The sequence below is a fragment of the Rhamphochromis longiceps genome, linkage group LG16 (assembly GCF_057381845.1).
Source record: "Rhamphochromis longiceps isolate RC_006_pf linkage group LG16, R_longiceps_female_GT1.1, whole genome shotgun sequence".
Lineage (NCBI taxonomy): Eukaryota > Metazoa > Chordata > Actinopteri > Cichliformes > Cichlidae > Rhamphochromis > Rhamphochromis longiceps.
In genome coordinates, this window is record NC_140572.1 from 1,757,066 (window position 1) to 1,780,333 (window position 23,268).

Genomic DNA, 23,268 nt, shown 5'->3' on the forward strand with positions numbered 1-23,268 from the left:
CCTGGAAGCTCTGTGAGGATCATGTTCTTTGATTTCTCCAGTGCTTTCAACACCATCCAGCCACGACTTCTGAGGGACAAGCTGGAGCTATCAGGAGTGGACGACCACATGTCCCAGTGGATACTGGACTACCTCACAGAACGTCCACAGTATGTGTGGACACAGGGCTGTCTCTGACACGCTGGTCTGCAGTACGGGGGCCCCACAGGGAACTGTGCTGGCACCGTTCCTCTTCCCCCTCTACACTGCAGACTTCTCCATCAACTCCCCACGCTGCCACCTACAGAAGTTCTCTGACGACTCTGCCATAGTCGCCTCATCACAGGTGAGGACAACTCAGAGTACAGACGGTGGACTCTGGACTTTGTGGACTGGTGTCAGCAGAACCACCTGCTGATCAACGCCGGGAAAACCAAGGAGCTGGTGGTGGACTTCCAGAGACGCAGACCCACCACACTGACACCAGTCAACATCCAGGGAGTGGACATTGAGATAGTGGACTTGTACAGGTACCTGGGTGTTCACCTGAGTAATAAACTGGAGCCACAACACTGATGCTCTGTACAGGAAGGGCCAGAGCAGACTCTACCTGCTGAGGCGGCTGAGGTCATTTGGAGTCCAGGGAGCGCTTTTAAAGACCTTCTATGACTCTGTGGTGGCATCTGTCATTTTTTACAGTGTGGTATGTTGGAGCAGCAGTTTATCAGCAGCTGAGAGGAAGAGGCTGGATAAACTCATCAGGAAGGCCAGCTCTGTTCTGGGATGCACCCTGGACCCAGTGCAGGTGGTGGAGACAGAAGGACTCTGGCCAAAATAACATCTCTGATGGACAGAGTCTCCCAGCCCATGCATGTAAATGTTGCTGAACTGCAGAGCTGCTTCAGTGACAGACTGCTGCATCCTCGATGCATGAAGGAGCGTTTCTGCAGGTCCTTCCTCCCTGCAGCTGTCAGACTGTACAATCACAACTGCTCCCAACAAACACAGATGTTTACATCTGCGCTGTAACTGCTATAAGTTAATTAACCGATCCGCACTACAACCTGCTTTGCCTCTTATCTGTAGTTATTTTTATTTAATTTAATAACTGCACAGTACTCTGTATATAGTAACCACTGTCCTCAATGTAAATATGTAAGAAAAACTGTATGTTTCTGTCCTGTGTACTGTTTGTTTGTATATGTGTCTTTCTGGCTGCTGTTACAACCAAATTTCCCCTTGTGGGACAATTAAAGGATTATTCTATTCTATTCTATTCTATTCTATTCTTGTTTGGCTCTATATTGTTGAATCTGGACCAGGAAGGCTCGTCAGCATTGAAAGAGCAATGGATTCTGAATTATAGCAGTGATTTCTTATGGAAACTTATGGAATCAGGACATCCGTCTGTGAAATGAATATTTTGAGAAAGTGGGTCATGCAGCAAGACAACGACTCACAATCCACAAGTTGTTCTACAGAAGAACACAGCTAATGGTTTGGAACAGAGTTCTGACCTTAATCCCACAGAAATGAGGAGGGAAAAGCTGAAGTGAACAATTAACAAGGACGTGCATCAGTAAATGACACGTGCCTATTACAACCCCGACTGATACCTGACCAGTCGGGGTTGTAATAGGCTTACAAAAACTAGTAAATGAATCCTAGTTGCTAATATTGTTAAAGGCAGCTCACGGGACAATGAGCTGAAATGCTTTAAGTCAATAACCAAAGCATTGATGCTTTAAGTTAGAGAAAACTGTAATGTACTACAGGGGTTTATGTAATACTGTGTAATATACTATAAGTACACTCAGAACTGGCCCTTAATGAAGTTGAGCTCGGCAGCCCTGAATAAATAATATCATCACACACAGACTGGAAGCCAATACAAGCTGCAAGACATAAAAACCCTGTAGATTAATATGACACTAATTTCTGATAAAAACAAGGAAATGAAACTGGAAACAACCTGAAGGAAACCGTAACCAAGAATGCACACGAATCCCTGCTAACTGCAGCACCAGCATGCTGCTGCACAGCCTCTACCTGCTGGTTATCTCTCACAGCAGCTGTCCTTCAGGCTGGAGTGGTCCACTGCACTCGTTCATGTCAGAAAAAATATGAATGATGTCTTTAACTGTTTGAATTATTGGAGTAAGTGTGTGGAATCAGTTTCCTGACAGCCGTGTGGATGAACTGGAGCGATCTATGAGACTGGTTGAACTCACTCGGAGGGACTGTTCATACTGAAGGCTGTATCTGAAGCAGGTATCTGTGCTGAGGACAACACACTACAATCTGTGGAGCAACAGGTACTCCAGTCTTTGACTCCAGAGGCATTGTTCTTGACAGCAAAGCCATTTCAACCTGTCAAACACAGTGTCACGGCCTTTTATGTTGCAAACACCACAAAAGTCCAAGAAAAGGCCGTGGGTGGCAAGGGGAGGTTTGTTTTAGAACGCACTCCTGACTCCAGTGTTTAAAAATCACGTCGTTATTTTGTGGAAAATTATAAACAAAAATCGGCCAAATAACTTCTTAAAACTTAAATTAAATGAAATTTAATTTAATTTGCTTTAACAACTTCAAAAGTGGTCAGAAAATCCTAACAGAAACCCTTACCACACGCCTCCAGGGTGCTCTTAATCCCCTGATTAATGGGAGGGTCCATAAGCTAATAAACCAATCACTTTCCAAAAAACTTTTCCAAAAGTAAAATTAATTACATAAGAAAACTAGGTCAGCATATTCTTACAACTTTACAGGAAAAACAAAAGTGAATACAAATTGCGATTTGGACTAAAGAGAGTAGTGATGCTGCGGATGCTGTGGCTCTATACGTCAGACTGTGTTACCAGGGTCAACGTTTTAAATATGCATTGTTTGTTGTGTAAGTTCAGTATTCAGAGCACTGTCACTGATACTTTAACAGGAACTGTCTCAAATGTGCGTTATTGTTAATAAAAGGTTGAGTTTTGTTTGTGGAGACTTCAGCATCTCTGAAATCCTTCAGTGCAAACACAAAAAACTGAGTTTATCAGGTTGGACTGAGGTTGGGCTCCTCAGCAAAAGTTCAAAGTTTATTGATGACGGAATAAATGGAAGGGAAGGAAGGGATTTCGGTTCACACAGGTTTGGGTCAACACAAACAGATCCTTAATCTCCGAATCAGACCAGCTAGTACTAGTCATGGAGGAATCCGGTACATTCTCCACCACCCTAGTGGGCGTCTCCCATTTTGACCTCGAGACCTCGTCTGAGGGGCATCTTCACACAGCCTGCACCTGTGGTCGTTTAGAAACTATATATAGATAGACAGACATATAGAGAGAGTGTAATTTGAAAGGGGCTTGCTAGAAGGTACAGGAAGTCTGACGCTGTCAGACCAAGGCTAAATTCAACATGTGCCCAGGGAATAAACTGACAGTGAAAGTGAAGTATGTGTCAGAGCCTGAGGGCAAAGCAGCACGACACGAGTCGGCTAAGTTTCTTCAAGTCTACCCGACGTCTTTCCTTTCATCCTATCAGCCTCTCATTATCAGAGAGCCATTGTTACACTGCACACACGTGTACAGTGTCTGTGTCTATGAATGAATCGTACACATCATACTGTGGTATTTTCTGTGGTTTCACTGAAATCAGAACAATATGAACAATGCTTAAAATCACATTTGCCACATTAACCTGTGCTGAGCTTAGAGAGGGATATTCAGTTCTGATATATACTGTACAGCACAATATTAGAGGCTCGATCACACAGTCGCCCATAGCAAAGAACGCCGTTTTAACAGGAAGAGACCTCCAGCAGAACCAGGTTAGGGGAGGAAGAGGCCCTTCTTGGGAGTAAGAGTAAAGAGAAGATAGAAAGGAGAGCACAGAGAGAGCACAACAACAAAAAAGATAAAGCACAAACTACAGGAGACAAAAGTTAATGACACGCGGTAGTGGCATATAAACACACGAGGAGTCAAAGGAAGGAGTGAAGAACGAGTTTATCAGGACGTCCCAGCTGCTTACAGCAGCAAACCTGACAGCTGCTTCAGCATTAGCCCCAACATTAAGCTTTATCAAAAAGAAACGTTTCAGGGCTCAAATACATAAATGGACTTTTGTTAACAGATGGAGCAGACAGATGTGTGGACGAGGTCATCCATTCAAGAGTCTTATAAACTCGTTACCGACGTAAAAGGGGAAAAACAATACAACGAAAAAGGCAAACAGAAGCACAAGAGCCAAATATTATAAACAAACGATGCCAAATTATCCTGAGAAAATCAGCATCGAAAGCCAGTGAAGCAGCACCACAAGCGAACTCTCCAAGGCTCCCGAGTAACACCGAGTGACCTCCTGAAAGACCTGAGGTCCAGCCTCAAAGGGACAACGACGATTCCATACGAGAAGAGCAGGAAGCTGGATATCCTCACTGAGGAAGTACAGGAGCTGAATGGATGGAGATGGAGGTTCGCTTGGCGTGGGTGGAGGGATGGGCAGTTGAGGTTTCTGAAGCTCTGACAGCAGCCATACAGGAGAAGAAGATGCAGCAGAAACTCATGGACGTGGACTCCAGGTCTAGCAGAAATAACATCCTCATCTTTGGAGTGCCTGAAGGCGAAGAGAGAAGTTCTGCAGTACGCTTTGTGTTGGAGCTTTGAATTACCAATAACTGCGGATGTCGATGCTCCCTTGCCCCTAAACCAAAACCCGAGGCCCCCCTGCGCCCCCGTATTGTCAACTTTCAGGAGTTTGTAACTAATGAAGTGGTGGTTAGGGAGGCTTGGAAAAAGGGGAAAATACAGCTTGGAAACTGAACGCTGTTCTTCGATCACGATTATGCAGCAGAGATTATTCCAAAACGCAGAGAATACAGTGGGATAAAGAGAGCCATAAAAGAAAAAGGCAGACTCCATACGCTAATATGAGAATCCACTGGAACAACAGAACCTACAGCAGGGCACATGAAGCTGGAACTAAAGACACCTGGCTTCAGTGTGGTGGTGGCGCTCTGAGGGAGGAGGATGACTCGGCCGCTGAAGGAGCTGCTAGACTGGCAGGAAAAGAGCCAGAAGGAAGGTTGAGCTACAGCTGCAGGGAGAGCCAAAGAAAAACTCCAGAGTTTCCAAAGGAGCCTCTCAGAATGACTATGGGAGCAGAATGCTGGATACATAGGATGGTGCTTGCTTCATCACTAGCCTCCTCCGGGCCCTGTCTCTACGACAGGCTTTCCCCACGACCCAGCAGGGTCACGTTCTCTGCCCCAGCGCTGGAGTTCGTGGTATTATTTGTTCTCCTTCCATGTTAGATGTTCTATTACAGTTCTGGACTCTTTGTTTTTATAGGGGTGACTGGTACTTTCATGATCATGTCACATAAGGTTCATGTAGTGTCTTGCAGTGTTAATGGGCTTGAAAGTCACTGTAGAACTGAAACAGGTCAACCTGTCAAAAAACGAAGATGAGAAGGTGAAAAGCCAGGCTTTATTAACTCTGTCTACAGTCCGTGTAGCAGCGGGAGGGGTCACTACACTAATATCTAACGTCCTTTTTGAAGTGATGAAAGGAGAAGTCGATATAAATGGTAGATATGTCATTGTTAAAGGCAGAATCAATGCGCTGTGGTCACCCTATTCGATGCATGCACACCTCCAGAGAGAGACCTCAAATGTCTCAGGCTTGTTTTTGATCAGATAATCTCCTTGAGGGAGGATATGTTGGTCTGTGCAGGAGACTGGAATATTTCATTAAACTACATTAGACAGCACAGGCACCACGTCTCTAAAACATGGAAAGCTTCATAAAGGAACATTTATTTGAGGGGTGGACGGATTTCTATACAGGGGGAAGGAATTTACACATCACTATGCAACTCACAAGGTGACTATTTCCTGATGAACATACAGATAGACCTGTAAGGGACCTGGGGCAGCTGACCTATCACATCATAGCACTATTCACCTGGAAGACTTAAAACAAGAGACCCAACGGAGACTGAACATTTTTTGAACAAAACAACAATAGTTCAAGAAATAAAGAGAGAAATTCAAGAGTGTGTTCATTTAAACAAAGATGATGAGGTGGCAGCTGCAATAGTCTGGGATACAGTTAAGGCTGTAATGAGCCGTAGCCTCAGGGAACTAGAAAGGCAACACCAAACAGACCATAGTGAGGGACAATAAGAAACAAATCAGCACAGAAAGCCGTGAAGAACTGGAAAAGAAAATGGGATTCACGAAACAGACGTTTTATGAATCAGGATCAAAGGCAATAAAAATTCTTAGAGCACAAAGAATTAAACACTCAATGTATAAAATTAGAGACTCATCTGCTAATAAATTAACACTGGACTCAGAGACGATTCAAACTATCTTTAAAAGTTGCTATGAGATGCTGTCCACTCCAACTCATTCATATGTGACAATAATCCAAAGCTATTTGCTGAAATTAGACCTTCCAACAGTAGACACAAACCTGAGCCAAGCTTTAACATCTGCAACAAGCAAGAATGAACTGGACAACGCTGCTAGCAAACTGAAGACAAACAGAAGCCTCCCAGACGAGCGGCATAAAGTCTATGAACAGGAAATCTGGTCTTTACTGTTCCCTCGTGGAGCGAAGACGTCATCTCTGTGATTCCAGAAGATTACTGTGAGTCGACCAGTTTCAGCTCTCAGCCTCGATAATAACCTCAAGTTAAAGCAAAACAACAATGTTGCAGAGAATGTGGTCACATTAAGGCCAATCAACCTGTCATGTTTCGGCTGTGTACAGGCAGGAGAAGGACCCAAACGCAAAACTCACGACAACGAAATTAAACTCAAAAAGCTGCTTTATTGCAGAATGGCGTGGAAAACTAAACTGGGACATAGATGACTAACACACAGGAAACACAGCCATGAGGGAGACTACGACACTGACAAAGAGACACACAGGGCTCAAATACACAGAGGGATAACGAGGGAACGAGACACAGAAGGAGAGCACAGCTGGGAGTAATCAGGCTGGACGAGACAAGGGAAGCAAAACTAGAAACACTGACATGAGACACGGACCTTCAAAGTAAAACAGGAAACTCACTGACTGAACTCTAGACATGTAAACTTAACAGCAACTGGGGAGACAGAACATAGGAGCCTGAAACATGGTACAAAAACGTCACAGTAGACACAACATGGAACACAGGGAAGCCATATGACAAAGCCAAAGAACTAAACCTATGATAACCATAACAGACCTAGGGAAACAAGAAACAGTACAACAAAGGACTCAAAACATAACCCATAATATAAAAGCACAGGATCTCTTCCAAATAAAATAGGAAACATAATGAGACGCAGACATGACAACCAGAACTTGACAACGTAAGACACAGACATGAAACACATGAAGAGCAGGGGAGACTTAACAGGGGTTGGAAACACGAGGGGGAACTAATAAGCAAATGAACCTAGGAGACCTAATGAGCTTAAACATATCTGTGAAGGTTCTCAGTCATCCAGGTCATCGTAGTCAAAGGAGCTTGCAAAGAAAAGCGTCTGGACTTCTTTAAGTTGCTTGAAGACGTTTCACCTCTCATCCGAGAAGATTCTTCAGTTCTAAGGTCAAATGGTGGAGAGTCCCAGATATAAACCTAGTGGGAGTTTCCCCCCACAGAGGGACAAAAGGACCCCTGATGATCCTCTAATCGCCTGAGCCAAGGTGTGAAACTGGGTGTGGGTCCCAATCAGCCAGAGTTTCGGGTGGGTTCATTGTGAAACCTGGCCCCACCTTATCATGCGAATTCCTGAGGTCAGATGGCCCAGGATGTGAGTGGGCGTTAAGGCGTCTGGGAAGGGATCTCAAAACTGGATTATAGATGGCAGACAGTTGGTGTCATAAGCCCCGCCCTCTGTTCAAAGATGGTCGCTCACAGTGGACATAGATGCTTCTTTCACTCCTCTTTCAAACCATCTGTCCTCTCTGTCCAAAATGTGAACATTGGCATCCTCGAAAGAGTGACCTTTATCCTTAAGATGCAGATGGACTGCTTCTCGGATGAGAGGTGAAACGTCTTCAAGCAACTTAAAGAAGTCCAGACGCTTTTCTTTGCAAGCTCCTTTGACGAGCTTAAACATACTGTAAACATCAAAATGAACTAAAACTCAAAACACTGGGTCATAAGACCAGGATCGTGACACAACCTACACGTCTGTGGGTCATGTGATCAACTACAGCCATGCTGGTCAGATATTGCCGAGCTGATAGACGGACTTTGTCAGTGTGACCTTCCCAGGGATCCACAGGTCTTACACCTTGGTCTGATCCCAGAAGGTACGATTAAAAAAGAGAACATCTACATGTTTAAAATAATGACTGTGGCTGTGAAGAAAGTTATCACAAGAACTGGCTGAAAAGGAGTCGCTGAAAGGGAAATAATGGAGGAGATAAACTGAAGTTTCTATGACGAATCAAACTGGATGCCTTCAAATGGAACTGGTGGAAATGGACACTATATAAAGACCTCGACTTAAATGTTTGAGAACTATGTGTGTTTTATGTCTCGGTCCCATTCCTGTTCATCTTTTATGCTGTCAAAGAGACAAAATAACGAATGGAAAAAATACATAAATAAATAAAGCAGAGAGGATGCCGTTCTCCACAACCCAAATTGGAAGCTGATTCCACAGGAGAGTAGCCTGATAGCTGAAAGCTCTGCTTCCCATCCTACGCTTTGTTTTATGCATGTTTCATCACAGCCTATTTAAGAAAAAGGCACTGAAATTTAGCCAAGGTTCATACGTTGTTTTATATGACATTCATCACCAAATAAATAAAGTGAAAAACACAAGAGCTCGGTGGTATGAGGAGAAGAAAACAGAGAGAATTCTCCTAAACCAGCCTTTCAGCCTCTGACCAGCAAATCAAAGCCAAAGACAGTGCGTGCACTGAGCACGGAGCCCAAACTCCAGCTCTGGGTTAGCACAGAACAGCCAATATAGAGTGGCAGATTAACTGGGCAGCACGAACAATCAGGGACATTATTCCAAAAAGGCTGAGTGACCACAAATTGGCCATTGAGACAAGTTGTCACAGAAAAACCTGGCAACTTTGAGAAAGCAGACTGAGTCAATGCTGCCAGCAGCACGATGCAAACTGCAGCCTGCATGAAGAATCAAGGTCTTTAACAAAGTAAAAGTCAGACCGCCACAGTATGACACACTCTCAGAGAGGGGGGAGAAGCAACCATAGCAACAAATGAACTTTTAATGAGCGTGGCCTCCAAATCTCTACCATCACATGTAAGTGATCCTGTGGTATCACAGAGGGTAATCCTGTGCACGTGACCTGATCTGCTGTTACCATCACAGTTCATGAAGGTGTAATAGTGCTGTTAGTAGTAGCAACTATACCGTATGCTGTTTTACATGTCCAGAGGCTACATCTGTACTCCACAACAGAGTAGAATACAGAATAGAATTTATTGTCAGTGTACACGTATGAATGCTGCACGCCAACCGTGCAGCACTTTAAAAAACATCATTAGTAAAGACATCGGGAATAAATATAGCAGAATATAATAGAAAATTATTCTCTATCATAACTTTTTAATGAAATATAATGTCATTAAAAATGCACTACATATATCACGGCACCACAATTCTAATAGCTAGCATCACAATGAGAGTTCAGTCATTGTGTATTCCACACAGCTTCCTGCATTCGACTGCACATACACGCTGGGTGCATGAATGCATTCACACAGTTTATTAACAGTGTTCTATGTAGTTTAATGTGCCTGCTCGTCTTCCACTCCCAGCATGAACAAAAAGCAAACCTGCTCAGGAACACAGTCAGTTAATAACAAATAAGTTGCTCGCAGCAAAAACACGACTCCAAAGAACAGAATGACAAACAAACCTCACTGACATCACTGACGAAGAAGGCAGCCATGTTTCCCTGGGTATCAGTTTAGCTTGTAGGCTAACATTAACTAATATTTGACAGGTGAAAACCTCAGATTTCCAAACATAAATATAACTACATGTGTTTCTGCATTATCATTATTATCACCACAGAGGTTTTCCACATCATATCATGTGCACATTGATCAAGAGCTCTCCACCATGTTGGATGTGACATAATCACCAGCTGCTACAGGAACGTATTTCCTGACTTGATTGTTCTGCTGTCTGGAGGTTGCTGGCTGCACTGAAAAGCTGGTAGTGAAAGCTCTGGTTGCTGGCTGATTGTCACAGCTGCCTGAAGCTGAGCAGGTAGAACTGAAAGTGCAAAAGTCCATAATGTGATCTTCTATGAGCTTTGCTTTTACTGCACTGGCAGCGTGTTTGAGATGCTATGCTGATGTTGTTTTTACATGCTGGATCAAAATCTGTTAGTGACAGTGTCACTGACATGTAGACACAAACTGGTTCATCTCTGGAGTTGAGGAATCTTTTTACGATGGACTCATAGGTCAGTATGACAAAAACACTCCTTTAAGAAATGGCTGTGTACAAAGACTGGACTAAAACGAATGAAACAACAGCAAGCGACCAAAGATCAACTGTGAAAGAGCTACAGTGCTAATAAAAATAAATACATAAACGATATTCTTCCTAATAAGTTATGTGAACGTTTGTCTAGCGCTTTAAAGATGGACGACAGGAGAATCTGTAACAAAACGGTCTAAATAATATCCTGGTATAGACTCAGTCAAATCAAATTCAACTTGACAAAACAAATATGATCTTAAGTCAAATAAAATAAATGAGGTATTAAGTAAAACCAAATATTTTGTTGCGATGAAACAAAGTATGCTCCTGTGACAGTGACTGTTCATATTTCCCACACAGCCGTGTCCAAACGTTTGTCATCGGTGCTGAAGTGCGCTGGACTTGAGGCTTGAACCCCGTGTTTTCTGGAAACGTCCACAGCAGCTTCTGCTGTGCGGTGGAATGAAGTCATCAGCAGCCTGCAAAGTGTGCTATTTTATGATGTCTGAACACGCGGAGCGATAAACAGCAGCGATTGCGGCTTTTCTCTGCGGATCTTTGCTATTGTTCTGTGTTTTATAGCCGTGCTCGGGCATCGCAGTGCTCCGCTCTGCCAATAAAATGTGAACCCGACAAAGAGAGAGAGAGAGGCAGAGAGGGGAGTGGGGTGGGCTGTACCTCGCAGTGAGGGAGTGCCATCGTGGGAGCGGTTTGCTCCTTCACATCAGACCTCTGCTATCCCTCCAAGCCGGAGGACCGAGGAGGAGCCGCCGTCCTGCGTTGCTCTCTGCGGACTCACGGATAATAGCGCACTACAGCTGAGAAAATGGTTTTGCTGCTGCCGATGGTTACCCTTTACACGCTGAGCGTCTTTAGCGGAGCATCCGCCGCCACTCACTGTAAGTGTTTCACCTCAGTGCGCTCACCTGTCTGCGCCTCTGCTCTGCGGGCGGACAGCTGGCGGCGCGCCTGAATCAGGGGCTGCTCCGACCGGCGGAGTTTTACGCGCGCCTCGTAGCTGAGCCTTCCTGTTGTTGCCGGAGCGGCGTCGTGATTATTGTGCGGCACCGCTGTGCTCGTGTCGGCTCTCCTCACTTCACTTTTTGCTTTCGAGCACATAAACAAGTTGTTGATGTCTGCTGGCTGAGGTTTTGCTTTGAACGGACCGCACGATGAAGGTCATGCGAACAGGTTCGTTTCCTTTGGTTCGAGGCAGATGCGCTGCGGAGTGGCCGAGCTCGTCCTTAGTTGGCGCTTTCATGTGGGATTTTTACGAGTCTCAGTCTCGGGTCGTGTTTTGCTGATGTGTGTTGGGGAACCAGAAGTGCTGACTGGCCACAGATGTGCTGCTCAGACGGCTGCTGGTATTGGTCGACTCCTACGTACAAGCCCCCTCTTACACCCCGCAAAAGCTTTCACTCCAGAAAGAGACTTTTACGCCGTGATTTGACGCCGTTTGTTTTTACCTGCATTACTGCGTCCAGTGATAGTCCTAAAAATCTCGATTGGCTGTCGACCACCTATCCGAGTTTTGTAAAAGCAAAATTAATTGTTTTGATCGCAGGATAAAGGACTTCTGCTGTCCTTCGTTTCTACAGTAAACTGACCGTCGTTGTTCTCATGTTGGATAAAAACAAGCATTTTTTTTTAAAGGCCTTGAGCATTCATTCTCAGAGTTTGTGATCCAGCTTCTCAGTGGACGGTGGAATCCTCTCAATGACAAAGTGCAAACCAGGAGGTTGAAATATTATCAAGTCCCATAATGTGCAATTCAACAGCATCACAATGTGTGTCCTTCAATATGATCGTTGTGATGTCTCACACCAAGTTCAACAGAAACAGATACAAATCTGTGTTACATGGTAAACGTACAGTAGCTGTGTAACTGCCTTTCATCGGTGGCTTTGCAGTAAATGTAAGATGGTCACTTTTATTTCCTGAAATAAAAATAAGAGTTCATTCTTTATATTTTTATGTGGCAATAATCCAACCTGGCAACATAAGAGGACATATGACTGACCAGCAGTGAACCGCAGGTTAAGGGCCCTGGTGCAGGTTTACTCCTGCATGCCTGTGTCTCATTTATCTACTCACCTGCTTTGGCTCGTGGCCTTTGCATTGGTCGTTCTGTACAGAAGCTGTTGCACACACCAGTGTTTGTTGTAACAGTGAAGTAGCTGGAGCTGTTCTGGTCAGTGAGCACAGTCTGAAGTTATCCAAACTGAAGGTTTGAACTAGTGGAGTTCAAATTCAGCAGAATCCAGACAAAGATTTTGTCTTAAACCACAAACCAGAAATATTCTTTTGAATGTTGCCGACCAAAACAAACCAAAGCACAGCTGCTCGTATAAATCTGTTTATTTAAAACAAACATGCTTCCATGTCCTACACATGAAATGCGATGGCCTGTGGGAGTCCTTAGTGAGCTCAGCTCTGACAGATATGGAACAACATCTATTGTCCAACTGGAAACAGAGGAAACCATCAGGGACCTGCTGAGCATGAACCTTTAGTAATGAGCCTGCTCGGTCCGTGCAGGTATTCCACAGCTCCCACTGATGCCGACCAAAATTATAACTCAGGCACTAAGACGACGGCGTCAGCCTCTCTATCTGACGTCCAGTTGGTTCTTGTTCTCTGTTATTTCATGCCTACAATAATTCATTCTGGCACTAAATATTTCTTTAAGCTATTTGTTTAGAGGCAGATACACCTGTTTACCTGCTGCTGCCATTTACCTGTTTGTTACAAATATGAAAACAAGGCAAATGTTGTGACTCTGCACTGTTCACCTGCTGCTGTTCACTTATTATCCTCACACTTTCTGACTAATTACAGTAAGCTGAGTCATCCACTGGTCTGTTTCTTTGGGTCTTTGTGCTCACAACAACTGCAGCACACAGTATGTGATGCTGTGGGTGGGCGGTGCTTGTTAAGCCCCACAGCAGCACTGTGTCTCATAACTTTCCAGCTTTGCATTTTTTGCAGTTTGGGAAACAAAACGTTCACAAATGTCACAAAAACTGTTTTAAATGTTTAATTCTGCAAGTGAATTTAGTATGCTAGTTTGAACACCAGGTGGGCGGAGCTTCTGTGGTTCCAGTCAGAGCTGCGACCACATCATTATTATTATTATTGAGCTTTAGCCTCACATGCTAACCTCTTAGCTGTTTGAACATGCACACGTTCTATCAGGCAGAATGCAGAGATGAACCCTTTCAATTCAAATGTCAGTTTCTTACACAATAACTTAGATTTGGATCTGTATAATGTGCTTCTGTGTTCCTGATTATTAGAACAAATCCATCAGCTGTTTTTAGCTGCAGCCTAACAAAGTGTGTCTAACAGAGTCAGTGTAGCTTTTGTTTAAACTGATATGATGATGGTGTGTGTAAAAAGGAGCTTCCTAACCTTTCTCGTCCTTTCTTGTCATGTTGAAAGTGTAAAAAGTGATTTTCAGCAGTGAAAGAACTCAGCACGGGCACGCCGTCGTTTCATGTGCTCGTCTGTCTTTGAGGTTTGTGTCAGGATTTAAGCAGTTTGTGTTAAGGTGGGAACCTGAGCTCAGGCGACAGCTGCATTAGTCACCTGTGACAGTGATGCGTTTTCAAACGTGACCTGCGATCAGGTTTGACACATGTGGCCTGATGAAACGGCGAGCTCCTCCTGGAGGTCAAAGAGCCGCTCTCATATTTACCGCTGGGAAACGAGGAAGCGAACAAAGATGCATCATCGCTGGTTTATCAGGTGACAGAGTTAATGGCAGCCATTTCCTTCTGAGAGGCCCGTGTGTGCGTCCTTTGGCTCCACAAAGACACGGCGATATGCTCGCGTTCGGTTTCATGTTATTGGCTCATTGGTCCAACAGTGCTGGATACAGGCAACAGGACCCATTCACAAATATATGGAAATAACACTTACTTTATTATTATAGTAAAAATCGAGTTTTATTGACTGTAGTGGAAATATGTGCTGACAATAAGAAACCACAGCGTGTTCTCCAGTAGCACTATCAGTGCTATCAGTGTATCATGTAGGGCTCGAGTGCTCTCTTTTAAATGTACCGAGCTCACTGCACAATTCCCCAGCTGGCTTTGTGGGTTTTAATGACCAAGGCTGGTGTGGACCACTCAAAGCACATTTATGCATCAGCTGAGAGAAAGCAGGCTGTATCTGTGTGCGGCTCTTTATATGTTCTACTAGTGACCTGGACATTTGGCTGACCGTGCAGATGAACACGGTCCTGCTATTGCACAAGGTTCATTTGTACGAAATCTTCAAAACCAGTGTTTGGTTCATGCCTTGGTTGTTTTTGCTACCAAAAAGAAATGTTCCTGTGATCATGAACAACATATAAACACCAGCATTCTTCTGCATTTCCTGTAAGCAAACTTTCACCAGACTAGGACGCACACACTTGGAAAGACTGAACCATAATATCATGTTGAAAATGTTTGCAATTTCTATGTATAGGAGCTGAAGTTCACTAACTACTTTCCGACCTGCTACAGCTCAATAAAAACGAACAGGGAGCATACAGCAGTTCAGCGTTGCTTGGTGTTCGTGTTACAGCTGCTGTGGTGCAGAACTCTGTGGTCAGGTGGGGCTGCTGGCTGTTGACGGTCCTGAACTTTAGGCTTAATGCGTAGGAAACCACAACCTTTCAACTCCTAGTTCCAGCTTCATGTGCCCATGCAAAAAAATTGGTGTTAAGAGGTGTCAAAGCAAGAGGTGGTTATATAAGCCTAACTATACAGACATGTGGGCCAATCAGAAGCCTGATGATGTCAGTGTGTGTGTTGTTGAGTGCTGGTGGCCTAATGATATTTAAAATGACAGTATTGTTGTCAGTTGTGTGTTCGATGTTTTGTGGCAGTCATCACAGTCTTGGTTAGCTGTAATCTGGGTTATTTACATGAATTTATTGAATGAATAAAAAATGATGGCAGCAGCTGCACGTGTGCCTGCTGAGAGGGCGAAGACACACTCTGAGGTCGTCTTCATCTGTTAATAATCCTTCCACAGGTTCACGTCCACACATTTTTAGATAGAGCTGCTGACAAAATTAATGGAAAGAATTTATAGTTTTTACTCATCGGGTATCCTGATACTATACTGGGAAAAAAAACCACTATGGGATGGGAAAAACACAGGCCACAAAACTACAAATACAACATTTCCTTTATAATTTCACTAGATCCCTATTGCCAGTCTTGGCAGCCGGGGGTCAGTCCGCCAGGGCCTCCGCTCCTGGCCGCCACCCGGCACACAATGCACCCGACCCCTGTGGCGCCTCCTGCAGGTGGTGGGCCTGCAGGAGGATGGGCCCATGTCTCCTCTTCGGGCTGTGCCCGGCCGGGCCCCATGGACTAAGGCCACCAGACGCTCGCCCTCGGGCACCCTCCCCGAGCCTGGCTCCAGGGCGGGGCCCCGGTAACCCTATCCTGGGCAGGGTAAACTGTTCCCTCGATGTTCTCTTCATAAGGGTCTTCTGAATCGCTCTTTGTCTGGTCCTTCACCCAGGACCAATTTGCCATGGGAGACCCTACCAGGGGGCAAAAGTCCCCAGACAACATAGCCCCTGGGATCCCTGGGACACACAAACCCCTCCACCACGATAAGGTAGCGATTCAAGGAGGAGACCCAGGACACGCTGGAGAGATTATATCTCTCGGCTGGCCTGGGAACGCCTTGGTGTTCCCCTGGATAAGCTGGAGGAGGTGGCTGGGGAGAGGGAGGTCTGGGGCTCTTTGCTTAGGCTGCTGCCCCCGCGACCCGGCCTCGGATAAAGCGGATGAAGATGGATGGATGGATTTCACTAGATCATTTCATCACAGGGCAAGATCACAATTTCTGAAAAAATAAAGATGCTCTGACGAGTTTGTAAATGTAGTGAAAAAGTTGGAGAGTGCAGCGTGATGACCAGTGTTACGAGTGAGACGGGTGGTAAAAGCAAAAATACCTAAAAAATGGAGACAAAGAACAGAAGTCAGATGTCCGGGTGCACCTATGCTAGTGTTTTTGTTCGCTGTTCATTTATTATTTTGTGATCAAAAACAAACATAACATTTCCCAGATGATATCTCAGTACTGCTTGTTTTGTCCTATCAGCTCTCGAGACAGTTTAATTACTAGAGAACGTAAGAGAGGCAGAGCCGCTCGTACTACAAGTTAATTAATTATCCAAAGAGCTGAGGATTAACTTTCTCTCATCTTTGTGTCTCAGGGCTGTCTGATATTTGTAACTTCAGCATGTTACATGCTTACCAGCACACTTTGCATTGCTAAGTACATGTTATTTTCCAAAAGCACACTTTGGCCGAGCTATTCTTGTAGCGCTGTGGCATAATTCATAATCATTATCTGGTGCAACTTCTTTAATAAGGCCACCCAAGGGCTGGTCACAGGCCAGCGTGAGGCATGATTTGAAGGGATGGAAGGAATTTGCTTTTGGCAGGAAAAAGGCTTTCATTACCCGCTGTTATGACACTCTTCAGTGTGAGTCTGTGGGAGGAATATTGCTATGCTTTAAGTGATCCCCTCGCAACGAGCACAGACCGCTTCACCAGGCATCCAGTTTTTATAAGATTGAATCAGCAGCGTGGCAAAGCAGCGGACACACATATTTACTTAAGATTTCATGCTTGAAGTTAGCTCGGCGAGCAGATACTTCAAAACTAATTATCTCGCATCTGAAGCACCTGAAACGCGTCGCAGCAGAGATGGCACGCAGCTTCACAGGAGCAGCGATGGGTGTGCGCGACGGAGCCGATGCAGCTGCACATTCACTCGCTAATGAATGTGAAGCAGGCACTCGGGGAACACCTACAGCTGTACGCATTCAAGGACTGATGAATTTATCAAAAGGTAAATGAGGCAGAGCGCTGTGGCGTGACAGCGCCGCCACTTTTCCTCATGTCTAAACATATACTACGGTTCTTCTGCAAGACAAAACAAACTGGGAGGAAGGTGCGCTCTCATCATCAGGGGCCCACCGACTGGATGCTGGGATTGTTGTACGAGTATATATGATCACAAGGATTAGTGCCGTCGCGGGCTCACTTCACAGTGCTTGGGCTCGCTGAGACTCAAAGTTTCTTTGTGAACGCTTCTCAGGACGATTTTGTACTTTTGGTACTTAATAGGGAAAGTCTTATTGTAATCGAAACACTCAAACACCAGCCAGAGAAAGCGAATATCCAGGGGACGCTTCTTCTGCACAAATCTCTACAACAGTCACATGTGTCAAATGATGACGATGAACATCAACAATAAACTGTAAAATGAAACACTGCTGCAAATAAGACAAAGACTGTCTGTGAAGGTTCTCAGTCATCCCGGTCCTCGTAGTCTAAGGAGCTCGGACAGGAAAGCCTCGGCTGATTGTGACCTACACCTGTTTTTACACCCTGGCTCGTGTGATGAGGCAGAGGATCAATAGCAGGTCCAGGACCCTCTTGGGGACACTCCCATAGGGCTTAAATCTGGGACTCTCCACCAGTTGTTCTTAGAACTAAAGAAGCTTCTTGGATGAAACGTCTTCAAGGAAACTCAAAGAAGTCCTGACACTTTCCTTCCTGAGCTCCTTTGAAGACAAAAAGGCTGCAGAGAATCCTTTGGACAGAGCAGAGACACTGAAGTCGGTTATTTCATTGACTTCACTAAAATAATGTTGCTGTTTATTCCTAAGGTGTGTCCAAATCACAACAGCTGCTTTATAAGGTGAAGACTGTACAGTAACAGAGACAAACTAGTTTGGAAGGAAAAGCTCAGCCAATGAACGTGCAGCATCATACAAGGTGACCAAAAATAGATGGTACAAAAAATAAGTGTGTCTGTGAGTCGATGAATTTATCAATAAGATATTTACAAAGGTGAAACCCGTGTCACAGCGCTCCCCATCTGTTGGCCTTCAGAGAAAGTCAGGCTACACTCAAATCCTTTTGGGCCGTACTCAGCATCTGCATCAGGACTGGTCCATTATTAGCAAACGCAGCAGATAGTTGTTGTTGTTTACTTCACAATAACAAAGGAGTTTATCAACTAGTGAGATATACTACAGGATAGTTCATACATACTGAAGCCATCGTGTGTCCTCTCACTAACAATATCGATAACTCCCACAGATACCAGCAGGCCAGACTTCAGTCTCTCTGTAAGATCTCTGACACGTCAGAATTAGTCAAAGGCGTGAAATAAAGAGACTTTTTTATCTCGTCTTTGTCACTGAGAAATAATTTATGAGGAAATGATAGACGATACAGGGAACTTCACACAGGGATGTTTCTTATACATGCATGAAAAGAGGTTGGTGAGCAAAGGTGTTCAATAAAAACTGTTCATTTATAACTAATTTATAACAGCTACATTCACTGATTGTTTTCACTCAGTAAGGCTCGATGTCACATCATAGAAATATCTGTGACAGTAAACGAGCATCAGATCTTATTATTTTTCTTTATATGTCCTGTCAGAGTTGATTCCTCTCACCACAGAATAGACGCTCTCGCTGTGCAGATCGAGAGTAAAGCGCTTTCTGATTGCAGTAAGTATGAAGGAAACATGCTGACACATGATATCAGACTATTTAGAGAAATAATTCTGCCACGTCTCGAGTGGCGATTACGGCGCCAGGAGACATCTTCCCATTTCCAGCCACGCTGGTCACAGAGCGATGCTGCACCAGTCCCCGATCTATAGACTGCAATGAATACGCTGTAAGTTTCCATGTTACTGGCAGAGGGTTTGAAAGGATTATCAACACCCACCCTGCCAATAAAATGGATGCACAAATCATTGGGGACGGTTACAATCATGAAATATGAGAAGAAAAACGCTTACTTTGAACATTCAGACTCCAAAAAAAGTCATGAATTTAAAGGTAAACAGACGCTGCAGAAACTCTTTCTGTTCCAGCTTAGTGTTTTACGGAGCTTTGTTATTGTGTTAAGCTACTGCATGCTATGTTATTGAATATTGATCGTGATGTATGAAAGAAGCCAAGGAAAGAAAACCTGATTCATCTGGACTCAAACTTGCAGTTGCATCTTTGATTCTTTTATGAGCTGCGTTTGCTTTGCCCACCAGATTTTCACTACTTTGCAATAAATGTTGCATCCTTCCCTCTGATCCACAGAAGAAGGCCAGTGCCTTTAAGCACGGCGTGGGTCCATACAGCCTCAGCTCTGACTGCTTAGTGCAAAGTCTGGGTCAATGTAGCTACTTAACTAGAGCTAGTAAATGAAGCTACTTAATCCAGCTCTTTAGAATATATTATTAGGCTACAACCGCCTGCTGCCCAGACTGATTAAGACTGGCTATGGCTATAATTGTGTGTAGAGGGCTGATTATTACTGTGACTGTTTGTTTATAGTGGCTTATAATATGTGCAGTTAATTGATGTGGCTTTGTTGAGTGTTAATTAAAGCTTCAGCAGTGCTGAACTCTGCAGTGCAATGGTAACAGAGTGCTGTATTTAAAGTTTAAGTCCTGGGTGGCTAAACAATGACTCCTCTGCTGATTCCTGATAGAAACGCTGAAGTGTGGCTGAGGCACACATATCCTTAGCCTCATATCAAGTATTTGAATACAAGCCAGAGCAGCTGCAGTCACCACAGCCACAGTGCTACAGTGTTGCAGTTTGTCTGTTGAATGCAGTAACAGTAACACTACGATGAATGTGCTGTGTAGTATCAGCTTTTGTAAACTCCGTAGCATAACAAACATACCATGTACATTTTTGAGCTATGCACTGTGTATTTAGGATGGATGTGGTCACCCCACGGCCTCTGGTGGGTAACGTCTCCCTGTGACGTCACCATCTGGGTATTTTATGAGTGAGGGAAACTACATCGCCCTGCTTCATCTCCTTTGGTACTGTAATCGAGGAAAACTGTGTATAGCGTTCAGTAAGACTCAAAACTCATGATTGAAACTGTAAACTCATCACAAATTAGTTTAGTGAGGTGATCGATGAAGGGAGCTGATCTCCTGTGTTCAACCTGACTCGCTGTATAAACCAGAGGAGTGGCCTACCACAGCTCCACGTCACGTCTACGCCTTACAGAGGACACAAGGGTACGTCCATCTTTTACATAATGTTTGTGGATTTTCTCAGAACATACTAATGTCGTAGTGTTTGTATTCGTCCAGGTGGGTGGGTTAGATGGATTACATTATTTTTAATGTAAGTAAAGTTGATTTATTGAGCACTTTTCATAGACAGGCAGTCACAAAGGTTCAAAGCAACAGAACCAAAATAGGCAACACAAAAGGTTTAATGTTAATAAAACTTGAAATAAAAAATACTCATACATGTGGAGCACTGGAGGAACGCTCTGCAAAGCTTCTATGCAGAAAACGTGATGTTTTGGAAATAACATCATAACTGCTGTCTTTTAACTTTCTGCTGACAGGTGCCATCAGAGCTGTTCATACCAACGTTTTATTTACTGCGTCCTTTGTTATTACCAATGTTTTTGGCCTTTGTTCTCTTTTTGTCAACGAGACATTATCCCATTATCAGCTTGTCTATAGCAGATGCTCCCAGAAATCCAATAATCCAACAGAAAAGTATCACGTTTCCTCTTTCACTACATTCCTGAATGGGTGCTGAATAATTAATGTTTGGCAGATGTGATGCATATAATCACTCAAACTGTCGATAACTCATGCCGCAGGCTGCCTTTAAATGCTCGGAGCTCCCTCCAGATTATATCCAGTGTGCGCAGACGTGAATCGCTACAGTAAAACAGTCCATGGTCCTCGATCATTTGCATCGATATGAGCGTCCCTGTATTCAGCCGGAGCGTGGATCTAATTGTTAGCCAATCTCTGGTGTACACTGGCTGCTGCTGAGCATAGGTCACTGAGCCCCAAAGCCTGTTAGCCTATGCATGCTATCATATGAAGCTTTATCAATGCCACAGAGAGGTCTGAGGCCACTCTGTCACCAGATGCTATCACTGTGTCTTTTCATATTATTGACTCTGAGGTTTCTCTTGGCTTCTGCAGCCTCCTTCTCTGGACCACCTTTGCGTTGATTTACAACTTGTTTAAATGTCTTATACATGTGGCATTTTCTTGCCCCATAACACATGATAACATGTACAGTCCAGCCACGTGGGTATACCTGTTTAACCATTAGTTAATGCAAGTATCTGTAAGTTTTTTCCATCTCTCTTCTAGATTTATTTGAGTTTTTCAGGCTTCACTGGTGTCAGAATCTCTTTACACTTCATATGAGAGTTGTAGTCAGCAGCTACAAATTCAAAGTCACCGCCTGGAATCAAACCCAAACCTGTTGTCCAGGAGGGGCAGGCCTTACCTGGCCATGAAGCTGCTTGCCTGTCAATTGTCCTGTTTCTTGTGAGCCTGGGAAAACTCAGCGACTATATATAAAGATGTTTGTAAAACACAAGGGATAAAGTCAAAGGCAGTTTTATTAAAGTACAAAATAACACACAGACAAGGAAAACCAAAGCAAAGATAGGACACAGCAAAGAGGAAGCAAAGACTGAGGCCATATATACAAACACAGCGTGATGGCTAATGAGGAAGTAAAGCTAGGCCGAGATACCAGGAGGAACAGGCACCAAAATAAAACAGGAAATGACCGACGCGGAGAATCGGCCTACAACATAAAAGCAAACATGAAAATGAGAAGGAATAGAGTGAGAATACACGAGGTGACACACAGCCTCCCATTAACTAACAACAGCCAGGTGTGCTCGTTCAGCTAGCTGTGGAACGACTTAGACGAGGAACCTGCCTCACACGTACAACTCCTGTAAACATATTCACTGTTTACTCAGACCACAGACTGTTCTGTAAGGAGATGAGGCAACGAGGAATTCCCCCGTTGTTGACGTCAGCCAGATCAACGAGCAGAGGTGGGACCAAGTCATTGTTTTGCAAGTCTCAAGTAAGTCTCAAGTCTTTATCCTCAAGTCTCAAGTCAAGTCTCAAGTAATGTCAGGCAAGTCAGACTCGAGTCTCAAGTCACTGGTGTAAAAGTCCGAGTCAAGTCACAAGTCTGAAACTTTGAATTTCAAGTCCTTTCGAGTCTTTAAAAAAAAAACGAAAAAATAATGTTGCAGTTATGCTAAATGTAAATATTAGACCATGTAATTTTAAAATCTGTGTTTTTCTCAACACATGACAAAATAGTGAACTTAGAAAATATACACAAATTGTGAAATTGCACCTCTATAAAATGCAGCTCAATTAAACCTAGCTCCAAGAATAATTTTCACCGACAGTTCTGAGATAAGCTGCATGTTATTCTTGGATGCGGTTGTAGGACCAGCTTTAAAATCGCATGACAAAAATATCATACACATTAAAAAAAACTGTATCACCAACGTAGCCTGGACAACATTTGCTAGTTAGATGAAGTCAGCTATCTCATCGTAGCATATTTATATGCATATTTATAATCATACGGTTCTTGGAGTGAGTGCATACACTCATGAAGTTTAGTAACTTCCGGTCACTGCAACAAGCCCAGGTACAGTTTACCGACGGATGGGTGCAGGACCTTGAAATGCACCGTGTAGAACGAAAGACCATCGTACGTATCATAAGTTTACCAGTCTCACAAATTGTTGTCATAAATACACATTCCTTAACCGTTTATTAATAGGACCTTTGAGCTCAACGGTAATTAATTAGTAGTGGAAATAATTTCTGGTAGCATCACAGAAATGTAGCAGTGACAATAATACTGTATGCTGTAATCGTACTGGGCAATTAGTGATATAAAAAACCTGTTTTATCCTGTGAATAAAAGCATATGTTTTTGTCAATGTACCATAATAACA

General features: G+C 43.9%; 1 protein-coding gene across 1 annotated transcript in view; it reads left to right on the plus strand.

Annotated features, from left to right (window-relative positions):
* Positions 1 to 9,634: 9,634 nt before the first annotated feature.
* The window catches only part of cntnap5a (contactin associated protein family member 5a), a 138,802-nt gene continuing 125,168 nt past the window's right edge, over positions 9,635 to 23,268 (plus strand). The window contains exon 1 of the mRNA XM_085383443.1: positions 9,635 to 11,346. Coding sequence (XP_085239569.1) covers positions 11,274 to 11,346 — 73 coding nt within the window. The 5' untranslated portion in view covers positions 9,635 to 11,273. The remainder of the gene's footprint in view (positions 11,347 to 23,268) is intronic.